Raw genomic sequence first — 18,416 nt, 5'->3', positions numbered from 1 at the left:
GCTCGCTTATCGTTCGCGTGTACACATACATTGAAATGATGCGCGTGTATTGCGCAATAGGAGCGTCCAGCTACAAGTGTGTGTGGATTAGGTGTGTGCGTGAATTATCTTTACAATTACTGGTGCTTTGTGTGGGTTGCGCAGACCTTGCGACAGGCGTATTCTATACAAATCGCCCGGCATGACCTATCTCCCGAAATCTGTGCTTAGCACCCATAGCTTTGCCTAGTTTGGGGCTGAGTTGATCTGCGTAAGGTGTCCCCAATATTTATTTGTTTTATTTAACATGGCGCAGCCGGTAGGATGTACCTAAATATGTGCTTACTTGACTTATCGTAAATATTTTTGTCAAGTTTTTGAGCTAAAATAATTAAATTTATCAAATCATATATTTAATAAAACTATGGTTGTGCTCACGTTATTATATCGCTACTGCTTCGACATGTTTCGGGCAGATTTTGGAGGCCCCTCTCCAGGCATATAGCCTATATATATGTATATAGTAACTGCTAGGTCTTCCCATGAGTTGTAATCAATATTAAATACCATATCGCGTTTTACGCAGTCCTTAAAGCGGAAAGTGACGTCCTTCCGTAGTTTCAAAACTTAGCCCGAAAACGGGCAATAAGGCACAATGAGGATCGCTTTTGTGCCGGCGCTGTCGCTCGATCAGAGATGCTGCTTAAATCATTTGTAAAGATGCATAAGGCCTAATGATAATGATGATGATTATATAGTAGCGATATAATAACGTGAGTACAACCGTAGTTTCATTAAATACATCCCCTCAGGTGGCAGAGCTACAAGTTGCATAGGGGAGAAGTGGCGCGGTCATTTTAAAAAACATTCCGTTAAGTGGCAGGCGCCGGGAGCCGGACTCTGGGAAAAACAAGCTGTTAAGTGGCAGGGACCGGCTCCCGGACCCCGTGCGACGATATACCTAAATATATAAATAAAACCGTCTAAAACTATCTCTAACTTCCTCATACTTGCACGAACCATTCGTCACTAAACAAGGACGGCATTCAGTAAAGGTTCAACACCTTCAACTTCAAAACAACTTGAAATATGACCCAATTTGATTGGACCATCCGCCTGCCATGTTTGAGACACGTGTTTAAAAACCGTCTTTTTCGCAAAAATTGTACTGTAATATATTAAAAAAAGAGATATAAGTGTAAATAAATGTATATTTAAGTCCCTGAATTACTTTTTTCTCCAATTTACTGTTTTTTTGCCTAAATAAAGTTACTTTAATAAATGGAAGTGGAAAATGTAGCCATCTGATATTTGATCGAGTCTAGCAAAATTCACATAAATGGAATGTTTTTTTTTTCTATGGAATGATTTTAGCCGTTTCATAATGAATCCAGTGATATATGGTTTATACACAACATCCCTAAATTTTTTGAGTAATTATAATTTTTGTAACATAAGTAGCATTCGCGATGACCACCCGTGAGGGCCCCGCCACTCAAGGGTAAACTTTTTCTGTCATTTTAGCGGTATCCTTGCCACTCAACCGCTTTTTATTTCAAGTCCGGCTCCCGGTTACCTGCCACTTTACGTGCGGTCGGCTCCCGGATTTCGCCACCTGAAGGAATATTTGAATATGCCTCACGAAAGTTTAACGTCTGTTATAAAATCATCCCACAAAATTCTTCAAATAAAACAGAACCCATAGTGTATGTAGCCTGCAGTGTGCCCCTATTCTCAACTGAGGCCGACAACGCCTTGTTGATTAACGATCAAATTAAGGTCATTTGATAAATATCCGGCTACATTTTTCTTTTATTTGCAGAGTGTTTAAAAAGTTCTGGCTTTAACGAAGTGGGTAAACAGTTTGTTATTAACGTAATCATTTTCATTTAAGCGGGTAACTTGGTGTTTTCTTATTTGGTACAGTTCAGACTTTTTTTATGAAACGTATATACCTAAATGAATAAATAACAAATATTAAGATTTCAATTAATCTTTTGGTGTGAGACACCTACTTTAAATTACAAAAAAGAGATTTTTATCTACTCAGTTTTTATAATTCTAGCAAGTCTAGTTTTAGTGCATACCTGATTAAATTGCCAGAAAAAAAAATAGTCTGTAGCTTTAAAAGGCTTCATCCTAAAGATCATTTTTTTCTAAATAACATAGCGTCAAAAGGCAGATCATGAATTTAGACAACATCGTTACCTACATCGAAAGGTTAGTGCTTTGATACTCAAAATATTATTAATACCTATAAAACTTACCATTAAACACAACATAAGAGTTACAGATACTTAACTTTATTTGAAATCCCTATACAGAAGGAAGGTACGTAGTAACAACAAGTTTACCGGTCGCTATGAAATTTCCGACGGCGTTTGTAAACTTAGTTTCCACGTCCAAGTTGTTCGAGCTCAGAGACCCGCTCTAAGACAATGTACATCAATGTAGTGGAAAATATAGAACTTACTCTTTGGAAGAAAGGGGGGTGGTGAAATTCTTAACCCGTCACCACACGGGGGATTAAATATAATATCCATAAACGATAAAACACGTTTACAATAATGGGTTCATGTGTATTCTGAGCATGAATTATGCAATACAGTGCAATGCAATCAAATTGATTGATGATGACTATCAGTGATCAATAATATTTCAATTAAAAAAATTTGCTCCTGAATTTATTTACTCACGCTATAAGATCTCAATACGGGTAATCTCGAGGGGGTACGCAGGTGTAGCCTAATCCACCGAAGTAATACAAATTCAAAACTCTGTACCCATATAAATCACAGGTACCCGTACTTGTACAGACAAGTATAACCCCGAATTCGCAGTGATTTTAAAAATTATTGAACATTTCCAATCGAACCCTGGATTATGCCTTGATACCGCTGTCATGCAGTAAATTTTTATCGTATTTAATACCCTGATTATATTTGGAGGCTCCGTTATCCATCTGTTATTTACAATTGAGTAAGCCTTTAATAGACTTTAGGCTTCCTTCATATCGTCTCTTGCAAGTACATATTAATATAAGTACTACATTTATTTATGTGGCTAGCCTACTAGCCGCTAGAAAAGCGGTATAAAGTGCATTAGGGTAATTCCAAATGACAAAAATGCTCTGGTAATGCCGAAAGGGGAATCTTAATATGATGAAAATAATGGTGATTTTTGTGCGATTTTCGAAATTAGACGACTTTCGGAATTACCCTAGTGCACCTTACGTAAAATTATCATAATTTTTTTTTTTAAATTGATCTATGCTGATTTCAATATTTTACACCTTATGAAAAGTTTAGTTACTAATGTATCTTTTAATTTTTTTTTTTGTTAAAACAAACAATACAATGAAGGATATATTCTTGGGTCGACTCGTTCGTTTTTCGTCACGTTCCTAAATTTGTCCGATTCTGCTTTCGTCAGCCATTCTTCATTCGTCAACTTAGTCTGCAATCATTATCGTCTTTGACCATAATGAGTTGTTGGCTTTTTTCTTATTTCGACTCAATCGTTTTTCGTCATTTCGTATTTGGTCATATTCTAAGTTGGTACCGACCTAAGAATACGAAAAAACACGAAAAACATAGATTTAACAGCGAACATGCCGAAAGAAGATTATGACGAGTACAGAACGAAACAAATTAAGATAAAGATGAACAACGAAATTGACCGTAGTTGAGAATGACCATCGATGATCGTGACGAATAAAGAATGGCTGACGAAAGCAAATCGGTCAAATTTAGGAACGTGACGAAAAACGAACGTGTCGACCGAAGAGTATACCCAATGAAGGTATTTTTTTAAACGAGCATTAAGAGTAAATGAAAGTTTTTTTAGCGAGAAAAAGATAATGAGGAGGCACACTGATATTTTATCCCGCCAGGCGGCGCCTGTACAAGTGCCTAGGCATGTCACTGCATATCATCTTCTAGCTGTCACGTATGAAATTCTTTATCTGTGCAATGGACTGTCATTGATATGTGAGAAATATTATCCCTCACTGTGACATGTCTCAGGGAAAATGCGATCGACATATCATCTTCTTGTGAGCTCTCACGTATGAAATTCTTTATCTGTGCAATGGACTAAATGAGTATATTAGGGTGGCGCCATCTGTCATAACCAAAAGTTGAGATGTGCCTCAACGATGGAATTGGAAAGTTTATATAACGTGGGATAAGGGTAGGAGGAAGAAGAGATTATCCCTCACTGTGCAAGCACATGCCAACTATTTAAAATCGCTACCCATAATCTTGAACGACACAAAATTCAATACAGCGGTCACCGTTTTCACACCACCTTTATGTACACATACGCCTCGAATTTTTCTCAAGCATTATCACTCTTGTGCGGAAAAGTAGTTACCGGTGCGCGATCGCATCCGCAGTCATTTTATACATTTTCGGTCGGCACTCCAGTGTAATGGCGATACGAGGTACAAAGATGGCTGTCATATAGATATGTGGGGAATCATTATTGACTGATCGAATCGCAAAATTGTCGTGCGGAAGGGACCTGAATAGCTTTACCTACACGTGTCGTGTCATCACACGACTCCTAATTGCCGAGCTTGGAAATATACTGACGGTGTATTTTCCACTGAGCTTTGAAGCCGCGTCAGTCGTATTTTTGTGTGGTTGCGGCCTATTTAAATTAAGGTTTTATTTTTGAAATTTTATATGTCATACCTCCTAACAAGTAAATAAATGTTTATGTTCAATTCTAAAACTACAACAAGGCAGGACTGTAAGGTTAAATAATCATTTAATAAAAGGTACATATTTAACTAGTCAAGAGAGAGCGAGAGATTAACTAGGATCACTGGATCGCTTTGCTGTCATTATCCTCATTTCATTTTCGCTCCCATTCTGTTGCGCGTGTGTGAGTTGTATTTCATTTGGGAGTAGTTCGGTCTATACAGAGGGAATCGTGTCTTTTGTACTATTAGTACATGTCCTACACAAGCCTAATAAAAGGTACATATTTAGTCAAGATTTAACTAATACTGTCAAATATATTTCATTTCATCATATTTTATTTGCCATCAGATACATCGGAGCGTCTAAATCTCTCACATAATTATATCGGAATACGCACGCCAACGTTTTGACAAAAGAGGCTTGTCCTGATATTTATGAGAGCTTCGGTAGCTCCGATATATTTGATGGGGACTGTACCAAACCTACAGTGTGACTTTTTTTTATTCAAAAAAATATTTATTTTATTTAATAAAATATACCATAAAATCTACTTATCATGAGGCTTATAGAATCTTTTTTTTGTTGCAGCTTCACAACGCAGTAGGAAATATGCAGTCTTGGTGGTCCTTGTACCTACTGGCTGTCTTCATGCTTGGTTTAGATTCGAAACTTGCAGGTAAGGTACTTACCTAGTCGTTTATAGGAACTTTAAGTCTAAGACAAAATATGTAGTAGAGAAAGGAAAGTAGTGGCAAGTATCTTTAGTATAAAATTTTTCGCAAGAAATATTTTACTCTACACTTCAGGTAGTTTAAACGTGACGTGACCGAAGACCTTGCATGACTTATTGATCAGCATTGCGATACTAGAAAATGTTTCCAGCATTAGAACAATGCCTCATGAACCTATGGTAGATGACTCGTAGTTGGGCATTTTCAGAATTTGGGACCCAAAATTAGCGTAAGTCGTTAACAAAAATTATCTCGCCGTCAGTTTTGTGACGATAATTTCAATAAAAATATTGTTTTTGTGTTAATTACATAAACTTTAAGCGATAATCTACATACAGGACGTGTAAAAATCAATTTATAGACAGATTTTCGGCATAAAACTGACAGCGAGTTAATATTTGTTAACAATTTACGCTGATTTTGGGTTCCAGATTTTGAAAATGCCCAGTTATAGGATCCGTTTTCCCATGTTATTTTAACATAGGTTTTATTGTTTTAAATGTCAAGTTCTCTTCTTCAACGGTCAAATTTGACAGGGCGCATACAAAAGGGACAGAGTTGTACGCTGATATCTTAGGGCTGATATAGACGGCGCTTGATTTGCATGAGATTAAGTTACATTGCGGACTGTTGAGGTAAATACACCTCAGTACACCAATAAAATAACGCAATGTAATGAAACTCGCATGCGAGTACCCGAACCGTGTATATGGGCCGTGTGAATTATAATACGTAAATATTCTCATGTGAATAATTAAATATGGCCACTCATTTAAAGCTGTTTCATTTTACAGGGCAGGCTTTTCAACCGGAATTTGTAGAGCCAATAACAAACTTAACTGTAGCTATTGGAAGAAATGCTACATTTAGGTGTCTAGTGCAAAACCTCGGAGGTTACAGGGTAAGTTTAATCCTATTAATTTATTTTCAATATCAAACTCCTTAGCAATGTCTAGACGTCTTATTTATAAAGATATAGAATTTCATATCGCAATTTAGCAAAATGTTTTCTAGGTATAATTTACCAGTAAATAATATATTTTAATTGGCTTAATTAGCTAAGCCATTTAAGTCTTCTTAACCCTTTCTAGAGCACCGGTCTTAAAGAAAAGAAACCTTATATTATAACATAATTTTTGTACTTATATTTTTCTTAGCGGGTGGTGGGTCCCACAAAATCGAACCCGGGTCGCAAACCTCAACGGTGTTGGCGAGATGACTTTGACGCTTTGATAATGACTGGAGGGGAGCAAGTAAAGAGCGGGTTACGTGGAAAGGACTCTAGGCTTTTTAAATTAAAAAAACACAATAATTAAAATTTATTTCATATTCAAAAGATGCAAACCGTCATCCAAATCCACAGCGCAGGCTTCGTCGAATAAATATTTTTCCTTGTACCTACGGTTTTTTTGGATAACGAAAACACTTGAATTTGTTTTGAATCTTGCACGTGATACTTAAAGTACTACCAAGAGCGATATAATACCAGGACAGACAGAGCCCATACAAAAAAGCGTACCCTTGAAATGTTTTTACCCAAAGGAAGTGGCCAAAATCATATTTTCCCCAAATATTTTTGCGTGTTTTTATTTTTTATAAGAACAAATAACGTGCTTCTTAATCTAATATCAAGATATAACATCAATACACATTTAAAAAAAAAAATTTGAAGGCATCATCAGTGTAGTTTTATGTTAGTATTTAATAGGTGGCGCTAAAAAAATGAGGTACGATTCTCAGTATGAAGATAGTATATAAAATCATCCTTGGTATGACATATTTATATTGTAAGACCATCGTAATGAATGTTAAATAATATAAGGAAAATGTAATCATAGCTTATTTTTAGGTAGGATGGGTGAAAGCGGACACAAAAGCGATCCAAGCAATTCACGTGCACGTGATAACGAACAATCATAGAGTGGGAGTGTCCCACAACGGACAGACGGTCTGGAACCTGCACATTAGGAACGTTCAAGAAGAGGACCGGGGACAGTATATGTGCCAGATTAATACTGATCCCATGCAAAGTCAGGTAAGGAAAGCTGTAATAATATCCAGGGTGGCCAAATACCGTTAAACAAATCCAGGGGGGCGCCAAAATCTAACTTCGTCGTGGCCAAGGGGCGCCAAATGCGTCATTTTTCAGTTTTTAACCCCCGGCGATAAATGTCTAGATCCGACGCTGTCTATACTTACTTAGATTTAATTGTTTTTAATATTAAATTGATCACAAATATACATTATGTATTGAAACTCTCCGATCTTCGTGTAATAAGTTAGGTTACTAAATATTACTTTTAATCTCGCGTTAAAATATACCTAAGTTTTCATTTTTAATTTTAAAATCGTGCACCAAACTAACTGTTTCTGTTTAGCCCGATGGTTGACTGGTAGATAATGCCTCAAGGCGTTAAGTCCGCCATTTGTACTCTTTTTTTGTAAATTTGTGCAATAAAGTTTAAATAAATAATAAATAAATAAATATACAACATTCAATACTACATTCTAAGCACAAGTTTTTTTTTTACATTGAATTTTTAAGATAGATTCTAAAATATTTACAACAGGGTTACTCGTGCGAACAACTGTTTATAGTGTTATCTCAAAATAAAAACTCAAATACTTATTATAACTTTAACAATTTCAAATAGTTATTTATTCGTGTAGAAAAGTCACTCGTGTACGCTACGTAACAACAAAAAATACTTTCAAATATTTTCATTGACCAAAAATCTTATTACTTTTTTTATAGGAAAGAAGGAGCGAAAGAAATAATAATTACAAATCTCTATAACATTTTCCTCATATACGTGATAATATGATATTGTTTATTTCCCACTGAACGTAATAAAGCTAAGCGTAAGTCATGCATATGGATAGCATCATATAATAATATAGACATACTGGAAGTTTCTAGGAACTGACGAGCATTTCGGCTTCTGTATTTACCTAGCTACAATATTTAACCTTTAGTATAATGAAAAATAATGAGCCTGTAATTTATTATGACACGACATACCTAAAAATTTTCGGTATCATTCTAAAAATCATTGTTTCACATATTTTCATACATCCATGTCCTCACTATTTGGTTACACTTTGTGTACACCATTTTATATTGAACTGCACGGGTAGCATGGTCGCGCGATAGACGATAAAATATCAGGCCGTCTCTATCGCACTATTAGTAAGTGCGATAAGGACGGCCAGATGTTTTATCATTTATCGCGCGACCATGATTGCCTGCCTGGTCGACAAGACATGAAGACATGTATTCTACGGCCATCCTTATTTTACCGTACTCATACCCATCAACGCAGCCGTTAACACTCAAACAGATTAATACTCAATACAGTTCAAATTAAATAGTGATTACAATAAACATTGGAAAGATAAACTGAATTAAAGTGCGGGTCAGCGAGAACGCAGCGAGCAATGATTCGTGCATGGCGCCCCTAAATTATTGCGCCGCACTGTAATTTATACGTCGCCTGATAACGGCATAAATTGTTGGCGACAGTACCAGCTTTCCAATCCCAAAGGACGAATGCGCCCATATATTGAGAAGGTTTTACAACTTACTGCTTTTGAGCGTTCGCTGCAGCTGCCAGGCTTCGACGGGACGGGACGTCCACACAGCATGACGCCAGTTGACGGAATGGGGTAAAAATTACGCCATGCTGGCCTGTGAATTTAATTCAATTTGTCTTATCAAAGTGACTATTTGAAGCTAAATGTTTGTTTACTTGATGAATCGTAAATTGGGAAAATAGATAGGTAGATAAAATATAGAAGATTGTGTCACTAGAGAGCAAAATGACATATTCACAGCAAGAATGATATATTTATCCAGTACTGAAGCAGATAATTGAATTCTCGAGGTTTTCTTAAATATAATAGCATAGTGAGGGATTCAATTGTTAAAGCCCTAAATGGAAATTATTTGCGAACTGGATGATCTGAAAAAGTAATTCTCTCTTTTCTTATCGCTTATCTCAAATGTCCTCTTGGCTTTTTTTTTATTCACTAAAGATGACGACACCATTTTCAAGCTATAAATTATATTAAAAAAAATTGCTTTCAAAATAAACTTTATTATTATTAACTATGTTATTTCGGGCTGTGATTATTAGTGGTTATTTACGTCGGCGGGACCGCAATCCTTTATCCTGCGGCTAGTTCAGGCTATTTTCGACGCGTTTTGTTTGATCAGTCGCACGTGGAAGTAAAATAATTATTTGTTATTAGGTATTATTTGTATGGACTTCTCAATGACCTTAATTACAATTTGATATAAAATAGTAGAATAAAAAGGGAACTACTTAATATCCATACAAAATTGACAGGTTTAAAAGCATTTTACTTCAAAAAAATTTGCGCACTTATTCATTTTCTACAATTTTATGGCGTCGTAACATAATTGCACACCATTAAGATTTAAGTCATACAACTGACCTCCGACGTTCTTGCAGAAGGGAGAGAATCTTACAGAAGTCTTTCCCGAGACCATAGTTCTTGAAACGTCTTAGGTCAGTTTTGAAATATTATAAGTATATATTTAAATATACGGATGTGAGCACTTTCAGAATTTGGGTCCCCCCAATTAGCAAAAGTTGTTAACAAAAATTAACTCGCTGTCAATTTGTGACGACAATTAAGCATAAAATCTGTCTAAAAATTTACTTTTTTCACATTCTGAATGTAGATTATCGCTTAAAGATTATGTAATTCACACAAAAACAATATTTTTATTAAAATTTTATGCTTAATTATCGTCACAAAACTGACAGTGAATTAATTTTTGTTAACAACTTTCGCTAATTGGGGGGTCCCAAATTCTGAAAATGCCCATGGACTCACGTTAAAACATCATGATTCGAGTGACGTGTTTCGAGTCATTTAGGCACGGAGGCTAAATAGCCGCCGGAGCAGTTATGCTTGATGACGGGTCTCTAAATGACTGTCTGGAAGCATGTCGCTGAACGCGATGTATTAAATTAACGTGAGTAGGTAACATATCGACATCCGTATATTTAGAAATTTGAATATATCTCACGAAATATAACCGGGAGTTAAGGTTCAATTCTAATTATTGTATCCCGCATAAAATATGTACTTATTGAAACAGATGGGCTACCTGGATGTGGTGATCCCTCCAGACTTCATTCCCGAGGAGACGTCGAGTGACGTCATGGTTCCAGAGGGCGGGACTGTGCGTGTATCGTGCCGCGCGCGAGGCATCCCTGCCCCCGTGGTGGTGTGGCGCCGGGAGGACGGCGCAGATATTGTGCTGAGGGATCAATTTGGAGGGAAGAATAAAGGTAAAAATATCTACAGCACGTACGAGTAGAGGACTGAGGGAAGTGCGGATGGGATTTCTGCACGTGGTTATCCCTCCAAACTTCATTCCCAAGGAGACGTCGAGTGACGTCATGGTTCCAGAGGGCGGGACTGTGCACGTGTTGTGCCAAGCGCGAGGCATCCCTGTCCCCGTGGTGGTGTGGCGTCGCGAAGATGGCGCAGGTATTGTGCTGAGGGATCAGTTTGGAGGGAAGAATAAAGATAAATATGTAATTATAGCAGAGATAGGAATAAATAAGTACGTAGAGTACTTTAAGGGAGGCACATGTCCAGCAGTTGGAGTGTGGGACAGTATGAGTAACTTAACTTTTAAGCCAAACTGACCTGGATGCATGATAATACTGACAATACAGACTATGAAAATTATGCCAGAAGTGACGTCACGATCCTGAAGACAGCATCAGCGGCAACCGTAGTGGTTATCTTTTATCTTTTACCGGAATGACGGTACAAAACCAACACTGGGTGTTTATGTTTATTCTAAACTGTGGTAATTACAGGCATTCCATTACCTCATTTAGCAATGTATCTTAAGCAATCATATTTTTGTATCTAATTTCAATGTAGACTAATCTAACCCTTTATTTCGCAGTGAATATGTACAAAGAAGAGGTATTGACGCTAAGCAAAGTCTCCCGGTCGGATATGGGTGCCTACCTCTGCATAGCCAGCAACGGCGTCCCTCCCACCGTGAGCAAGAGGATACTGATCAAAGTGCACTGTATGTTTACCCCTCATGCTTCGTTCACATACATCCAGTAGGTTCTTTTCTTAGTACAATTCAGCACTGGAATGTTCCGGTGCTAGATTAAGAATCACAATAGACAACCTAATGTTATCAATACATTTTCATTAGATACGGTTTATTTCAAATCTAACATTTCAAATCTACACTCATTCGGTGACACGCCTAGTTAATTCAGTGAAACAACCAAAAATCGTCTTTCGGATTAGTGCTTAACCTCATTAGCCTATAGAGGCCAGCAATTTCCCAGGTATTACATGTGCGTTGTGAACACTAACGCTCCACACCCTCGTTCAGCTCTGGCAAACTTACTGACCGCGCACCGGCAGTACACAAGACTTAATACGAAGAAACTTAGGGTAAAATTACGAAAAATAAGAATGACTGAAATTGATGACACGAATCGATCCAAGCGAGCACTTTGCACTGGAATTGATCACTACAGTGAAAGCTCATAACGGGCACGACATTATCTCGCTCGCGAGATGACTACCTGCCCTTGTCTTACTGTATTAATGAGAGTGGGACGGGTAGTCTATCTCGCGGGCAAGATACTGTGGCTACCATCATTGCTTGCCCTAATGGAATGTTACTACCTCTAGTATAGATGTGAACGGAGCATCACCCCTCTTGTTTGCCAAATATGTCATAAGTGAATAGATGTTTGCGCCGAAATGAAGCTGTTACTTTTGTGTGCATTGGCTCATCTGTTTGGGTATAATGTATCCCAATATTCTTTGTGAGTTATTTTGACCGGTGTCCGTTGTAGTGAGGTATAGCCACAGTATAATAAAGTGTACTATCGTAAAGTATGGCCACTCCCGCTCCCCGCTGAAAGTGCCGCCCACCCCCTCTCGATCACCTCACAGTTACCACCTGTCAGAAACGCGAACAGTCGACTTGTCATATCTCACTCATACAAGCACGGTACGCGTTCACCTGCACGAGCTTAGACTGTATGCTAGGAACGCGCCTCTTTCATATATTTGATTGCCAGTGTCCGAGATGTGGTATAGCGTATAACGTATATTTCATCAGTTGTTCAACGAGGTAGTAGTTACCTGTATTAAAATACTTATGTTAGTAGTGTTAGTACATACTACACTGCATAAATGAAAATATGAATGTTTGTACTAATTTAATAACCTTTATCATTTTGACGGTGTCACTAGCATAATCAATGTTTCATTCACTCATTCGTTCAATCTTTCATGAACCGACTATAGCGATATAAGCAGTTAAAATCTAAGGTCAAAACTACCTATAGTGCTAGGGTAGTAAAGTAATATTAATTGTTCCTGATAGGTCATTAAAAAATAAATAATCGGAGACTTTTATATTGCAAATCAGAATTTGCAATATAAAAATGTCTAATATTTTTATATTGCAAATCAGATTGCAAAATTTTACATCTACCTAGTTCACGTCTTTGAAACTGTACAGCGTGCGTAGCCGAATGGCATTTCTCCGACGCCAAACGAAAACGAAACGCCGCGCCAGTTAGTCTGGCTCTGTCGCGCCAATACGCACGAGCGATAGAGATAGATATCTACTAGCGTTTCGTTTCGTGAGCGTTAGTGCCATTCGGCTACGCACCCTGAAACTGAAAAATCCGGGATTTGTGAGATTTCTCAGGTTCCATCTAAACCCAAATTCCGTTGTTTTGTAACTGTTGTTTATTTTGACGTATTTCGTAGGGCTTGTTATTAATGACGTTATTCAACGTCAGCCAGTAGTAGCGTTTAATTATTTTCAGCCGAAACTGTTTGCGTCAGCGTTGGCGTGGAGAGTTTGCCAGTTGCCTTATTGCTACTTTTTATCCGACTTCAAAAAAAGGAGGAGCTTCTCAATTCGACTGAATGTTTTTTTTTTTATAAACTTAAATCGTAGCGGTAGAGTGTGTCACAACACAATAGAGTAAAAAATAAATGTCCCCCCCCCCCCGTTCTAACTTTTGAACCATAACTTTAAAAAATACGAAAAAAAAACTCACAAGTAGAACTTTATAAAGACTTTCTAGGAAAACTATTTTGAACTTGATAGGCTGAACAGTTTTTGAAAAATGTCGGAACCTACGGAACCCTACACTGAGCCTGGCCCGACACGCTCTTGGCCGGTTTTTTTTTAATTGAGGGGTTCAAGTGTTAGTTATAGTCATAGGCCAAAGCAATATTTACATTTAGCTACATAATACTTACATTCAATTAAATTTACATTCGGCCCAAAGTGTAAATAATTTACACCAAGTGAGATACACTGCTTTTCACGCTACCAAAAAGGCAAAAAGAATAAAACAAAATATCACCTAGAACAGACGAGTTCTAGTTTTAACCTTCCCAAGAATCCCAAGAATGGTTGTGTGATAAACCATACCTATAACGTCAAGCCGTCCTTTTCGCACTTTTTGTAAGTGAGATAGGGACGCACTGATGCGATAAAGTTTATCGAAGTAGTGTGCTACGCCCGCATTCAACATAAATGCATTATCTAATAGATTATTTTAACTAAATGTGGTATTTTTACGCGGACTGTACCTTTTTTTCAACAGTCATCTACTGCTCTACGAGACGTTTCAAAAAACCCTTTACTCGATGGGGATATGACGTTTCATAACAGAGTTCTTATGACCACCATTCTGCTCCATCATCAGATCAGCTCCATGATACCATAATATTGCATTGCCACGTGATTTACATAATATGTGTGCAAAATTTCAGCTCAATCGGAAACCGGAAGTGGGTCAAATTTAGCTTCTACGTTTTGACCCAAACTAACAAAGCAAGTTGAATAAAAGCTTGTAAAACGAAAATATTTTAAGAATATTGCTTTCATAGTATCAATCCAAATTAGGCTACCGAATTGTTAAAAGTTCACCGATTACCATTCGTTCGTCCGAATTACAAGGCTTAATTACTTACGCGCGCCGAGCTCGTGAATGTGGCCAATCATGTAAAGTCAATCGGGGAATTTTTATTCCACCTTTAAATGCTTTAAATATTCTGTTCAATTTGTATAAGTCACAAATGCTAAATAATTTATTTACGACGGGACAATGCAAAATAGCATAGGGAGGGGTTCTAAACTACTATAAGAATCTGAGCGCAACGAGGGATTCAAGTGCTAATGTCCTATTGACTGTTTTTGATGCCATGGGACAGTAAAATCAATTTATTAACATCAGTTATGAGGAAGACATTACTTAATTTAAAAATTAGATTGAAACTTAAAAAAAAAAATATGTAGGTACATAATCAAAATCCAAAAAAAATGTGTCTTAGAATATTTAGAGATATGACACTTTGATCAACTCTATCATAAAAACCACTTAAGTTTCTCTTAGCAGTGAAGAAAAATCCTTCGTGATGTAAAAAAAATTGTAATTTAAAAAAAAGTATTACAATATGGTTTTATGACGCAGTTCACCCAGTGATCCAAGTGCCGAACCAGCTGGTAGGTGCTCCGCTGGGCACCGACGTCACGCTCGAGTGCTACGTCGAGTCTTCGCCCAAATCCATCAACTACTGGGTCAGAGATTCAAGTAAGTAAACCTAATATATTTATTGAAGTAAAGTAGTAATTTCAATATAAAGTGACATTATCATTTAAGAACAAAATACCTATATTAAAGTAACTCGTATCCGCTTTTTGTCCTATAAGTAATGAGGCCAGACATCGCAATTATTTTCGATTATATTTACACTTATAAGATGCACCTGTAGTTGCAATAAGAAATAATTAAATAAAGTATAAGAGTTTTGAATGATTCACGGTTATTTTCATTAGACTTATATTGACCGGGATATAGACCGTGATTACCTTTTTGATTTTTGTCGAGCTCCCGATATTTCGACGCAGTTGCATGCATCATGATTGCATGCACCGTGATCATGATGCATGCAACTGCGTCGAAATATCGGGAGCTCGACAAAATCAAAAAGGTAATCACGGTCTATATCACGGTCAATATAAGTCTAATAAATAAAGTATGGCAGAATTTCGAGTAAGGTGCATTAGGGTAATTTCGAATCACAGAAATCCTCCGAAATTTCGAAAGGGGAATCTTGTTATGATGGAAATAATGGTGGTTTTTATACGACTTTCGAAATTAGACGCCTTTCGAGATTACCCAACTTATCTCACATTGATGTTTAATAAATAATTGAGTAATAAATTTAAATAGATATCATACACGAAACAAAAAACGACAGGGCCCACTGGTAGCCGAGCCGGGAACCGAACCCGGGTCTTCAGCTTACGCGGCTAACGTCCTCACCACTAGACCACCCGCCCGCCGTGGTACCCGACGAAATTTCTCTAGTGTATGTTATCTCTGATAAGGCTAGGCGCCTTTGACCAACTCTAAGGGCAAGCAATTAGTGCTTGCACCTCCTATACGAATCCTTTGCAGGATTACGATATACCCCGATGGTCCCGGCTCGGCCACCAGTGGGCCCTGTCGTTTTTTCTTTCGTGTATGATATCTATTTAAATTTATAATTTATATATAGTAGTGTGACTACTTGAAAAAAGAACAAATCGAAAAATATTTAAATAAATAATTTGATTTGTTCCCTAGCTGTAAATAATTGAGTATTCTTGTTTGATGCGCCTTGGTCGAATGTTATAACCTGATTGATCGCGTATTGACCTCGCATTTGACCATTGCGGTGAGTACTGATACCGCTGTGGTAGCACCATTTTTTGGTGTTCGATTCTACGTCTTTACGATATAAATAAGTCAATAAATTGAATAGCTTAAGTTACGTCGTTGATAATTATTGTAAGGTTCTACCTTGATTGAACTTAATCAAGAGATATTAGCTAGACGAGAATGCTACGCCAAGTTCCAACGTGCTCCTTGGAGACACAGTTAACAGACGTGGAACACGCAAATCACTATTTTAGCAAAGTAGAAATTAAAACAACATTATTTCAATACATTAAGAGATAAGAGTACAAATTACTTCTTGTGAGTATTATACATTGTATAATTTAAACGCGTGATAGATGTTTTAATGTGTTTCTTTTGAAAGTATATCAAAAAATCGTAAAAAAAAAGCTTTAGTCATAGGGCTTACGGAAAAAAACTGCATTTTATGCAGAAAGCAAGCCACTTTGCACAGTGATACTAGGGACCAATACAAATAATTTCATCCGAGGAAACACGATTTTCATCCACTAGAATTCAAGATGGCGGACATTTTCCAAAATGGCGGCTGCATATTTTTAAAAATTTATAGAATCATAACGGCTGCACCGATTTTGATGGTTGGGGTGTCTATAAGTTCGTATTGAAACGTTTATTAATATAAAAAATTTAAGTTGTAAAAAAAATTAAGATGGCGGCCGAATAATAAGAAAAATATGAAATTTTAAAACTTTGTTTTTCATTCTCGTGAAATTTACCAATAAATTTTCTATGATATGGCCACATTTGTATATATTTAAATTAAACCTTATAATATTATCTGCATAATAAAATAAAAATCATGAAAATCCGTTGAATAGTTTTTGAACTATACCCATTTCAAATGGAGCGCGCGGATTTGAAAGACGTTTTTGCACGTGATGTAAAAAATTATGGAATCATAACGGCTGCACCGATTTTAATGGTTGGGGTGGCTATCAGTTTGTTTTAAAATATTTATTCATATAAAAATTAAAATAATTTAAAAAATTCAAGATGGCGGACGAATAATAAGAAAAATATGAAATTTTCAATTTTTTTTTATTCTCACGAAATTTACAAATAAGTTTTCTACGATATGATCACATTTTTATTTATTGAAATAAAATCTGATAATATAATCTGCAAAATAAAACAAAACACATTAAAATCCGTTCAGTAGTTTTTGAACTATACGCATTGCAAATGAAGCGCGCGGGTTTGAAATACGTCTTTGCACTTGATGTGATGCATCGTATCGTTTGGTACCGCTATACACGCAAGACTGATTACTTATTTTGGTCACAACTTACTATATTACTATTCAGAATCAATGTTTTTAGTATTTATTAGTTTTAGTATTTATTATATTAGTTTTTTTTTATTCCGAATTTAGGTATATTAAGATAACCCCCGTAAACTTTGATGGTCATATTTTTTAGTTTAATATACGTAAAAGAACTTAAATGCACATAACACAACATTTGTATTAATAGCAATTGTCCTTTCCGAGGACTCCAGAGATAATTTTCGACAACTTCTGTAGGGGGTTACAGAAATATCTATGTATAAAATAACTTATTTTCTGCTTCTCGTCTACTTAGTCTACGTTTCGAGATGGTCTGCTTGTTATACGACAAGGAGCGTATGTTTTTGTAGTGCTGACGATGTTGGTGGGATGTTGGTTATTAATTTTGGTTGGAAACAGTTCCTTGCGCACCAAGTTCACCGATAAATGTGGAGTCTGCGGATCATATATAGGCCGCAGGTGAACTTTACAAGCTTGGCCATTATTCCTCCAAGAAGACACTGTTATGTTAGTATGACAACCAACAAGGCTTGTTCCAGAAACTGTAGCCTGTTGATGTTATTAGTGTGGTGATTTTTTTAAACAATTTACTTCCTCAGAGAACGTTTGCTCTGCTATTTGAGAGTAAACCATAGGAACGTAACCGGAAGAAGCTGATAGCCTCATTGTACCTCGCGCAAAAGATATGGCGGAACAGGGACTCACGCGTATCATCAGATGTTCCGATACAGACGTCAGGTAGCTAAAAACTACTGGAGTCTGAAGTACGGGTGAAAGATAGACGTAAATTCTGTGGCTTCGGGTTTGGACCTAGCTTAGAGCCTCGAAAGGTCTTTGCCTCATGGAGAGGCCTCAAGTGAGTTCAGGGTGGTAACGGACACTAGAGTGTCCCATGCCCTTTGTTGTTTGAGTT

The 18,416-nt window shown here is 36.9% G+C and overlaps 1 protein-coding gene across 2 annotated transcripts in view; it reads left to right on the top strand.

The window, feature by feature from the left end:
* Positions 1-18,416, top strand: part of LOC125225842 (lachesin-like) — a 36,559-nt gene that overhangs the window by 3,715 nt on the left and 14,428 nt on the right. For both annotated transcript variants that reach the window (XM_048129704.1, XM_048129703.1), the window contains exons 2-7: positions 5,277-5,364; positions 6,214-6,320; positions 7,269-7,454; positions 10,551-10,743; positions 11,376-11,504; positions 14,947-15,066. In XM_048129704.1, the coding sequence (XP_047985661.1) occupies positions 5,298-5,364; positions 6,214-6,320; positions 7,269-7,454; positions 10,551-10,743; positions 11,376-11,504; positions 14,947-15,066 (802 nt within the window). In that variant the 5' untranslated portion in view covers positions 5,277-5,297. The remainder of the gene's footprint in view (positions 1-5,276; positions 5,365-6,213; positions 6,321-7,268; positions 7,455-10,550; positions 10,744-11,375; positions 11,505-14,946; positions 15,067-18,416) is intronic.

Source organism: Leguminivora glycinivorella, chromosome 4, assembly GCF_023078275.1.
Source record: "Leguminivora glycinivorella isolate SPB_JAAS2020 chromosome 4, LegGlyc_1.1, whole genome shotgun sequence".
Classification (NCBI taxonomy): Eukaryota; Metazoa; Arthropoda; class Insecta; order Lepidoptera; family Tortricidae; genus Leguminivora; species Leguminivora glycinivorella.
This window is presented reverse-complemented; position numbering and strand designations above follow the sequence as displayed.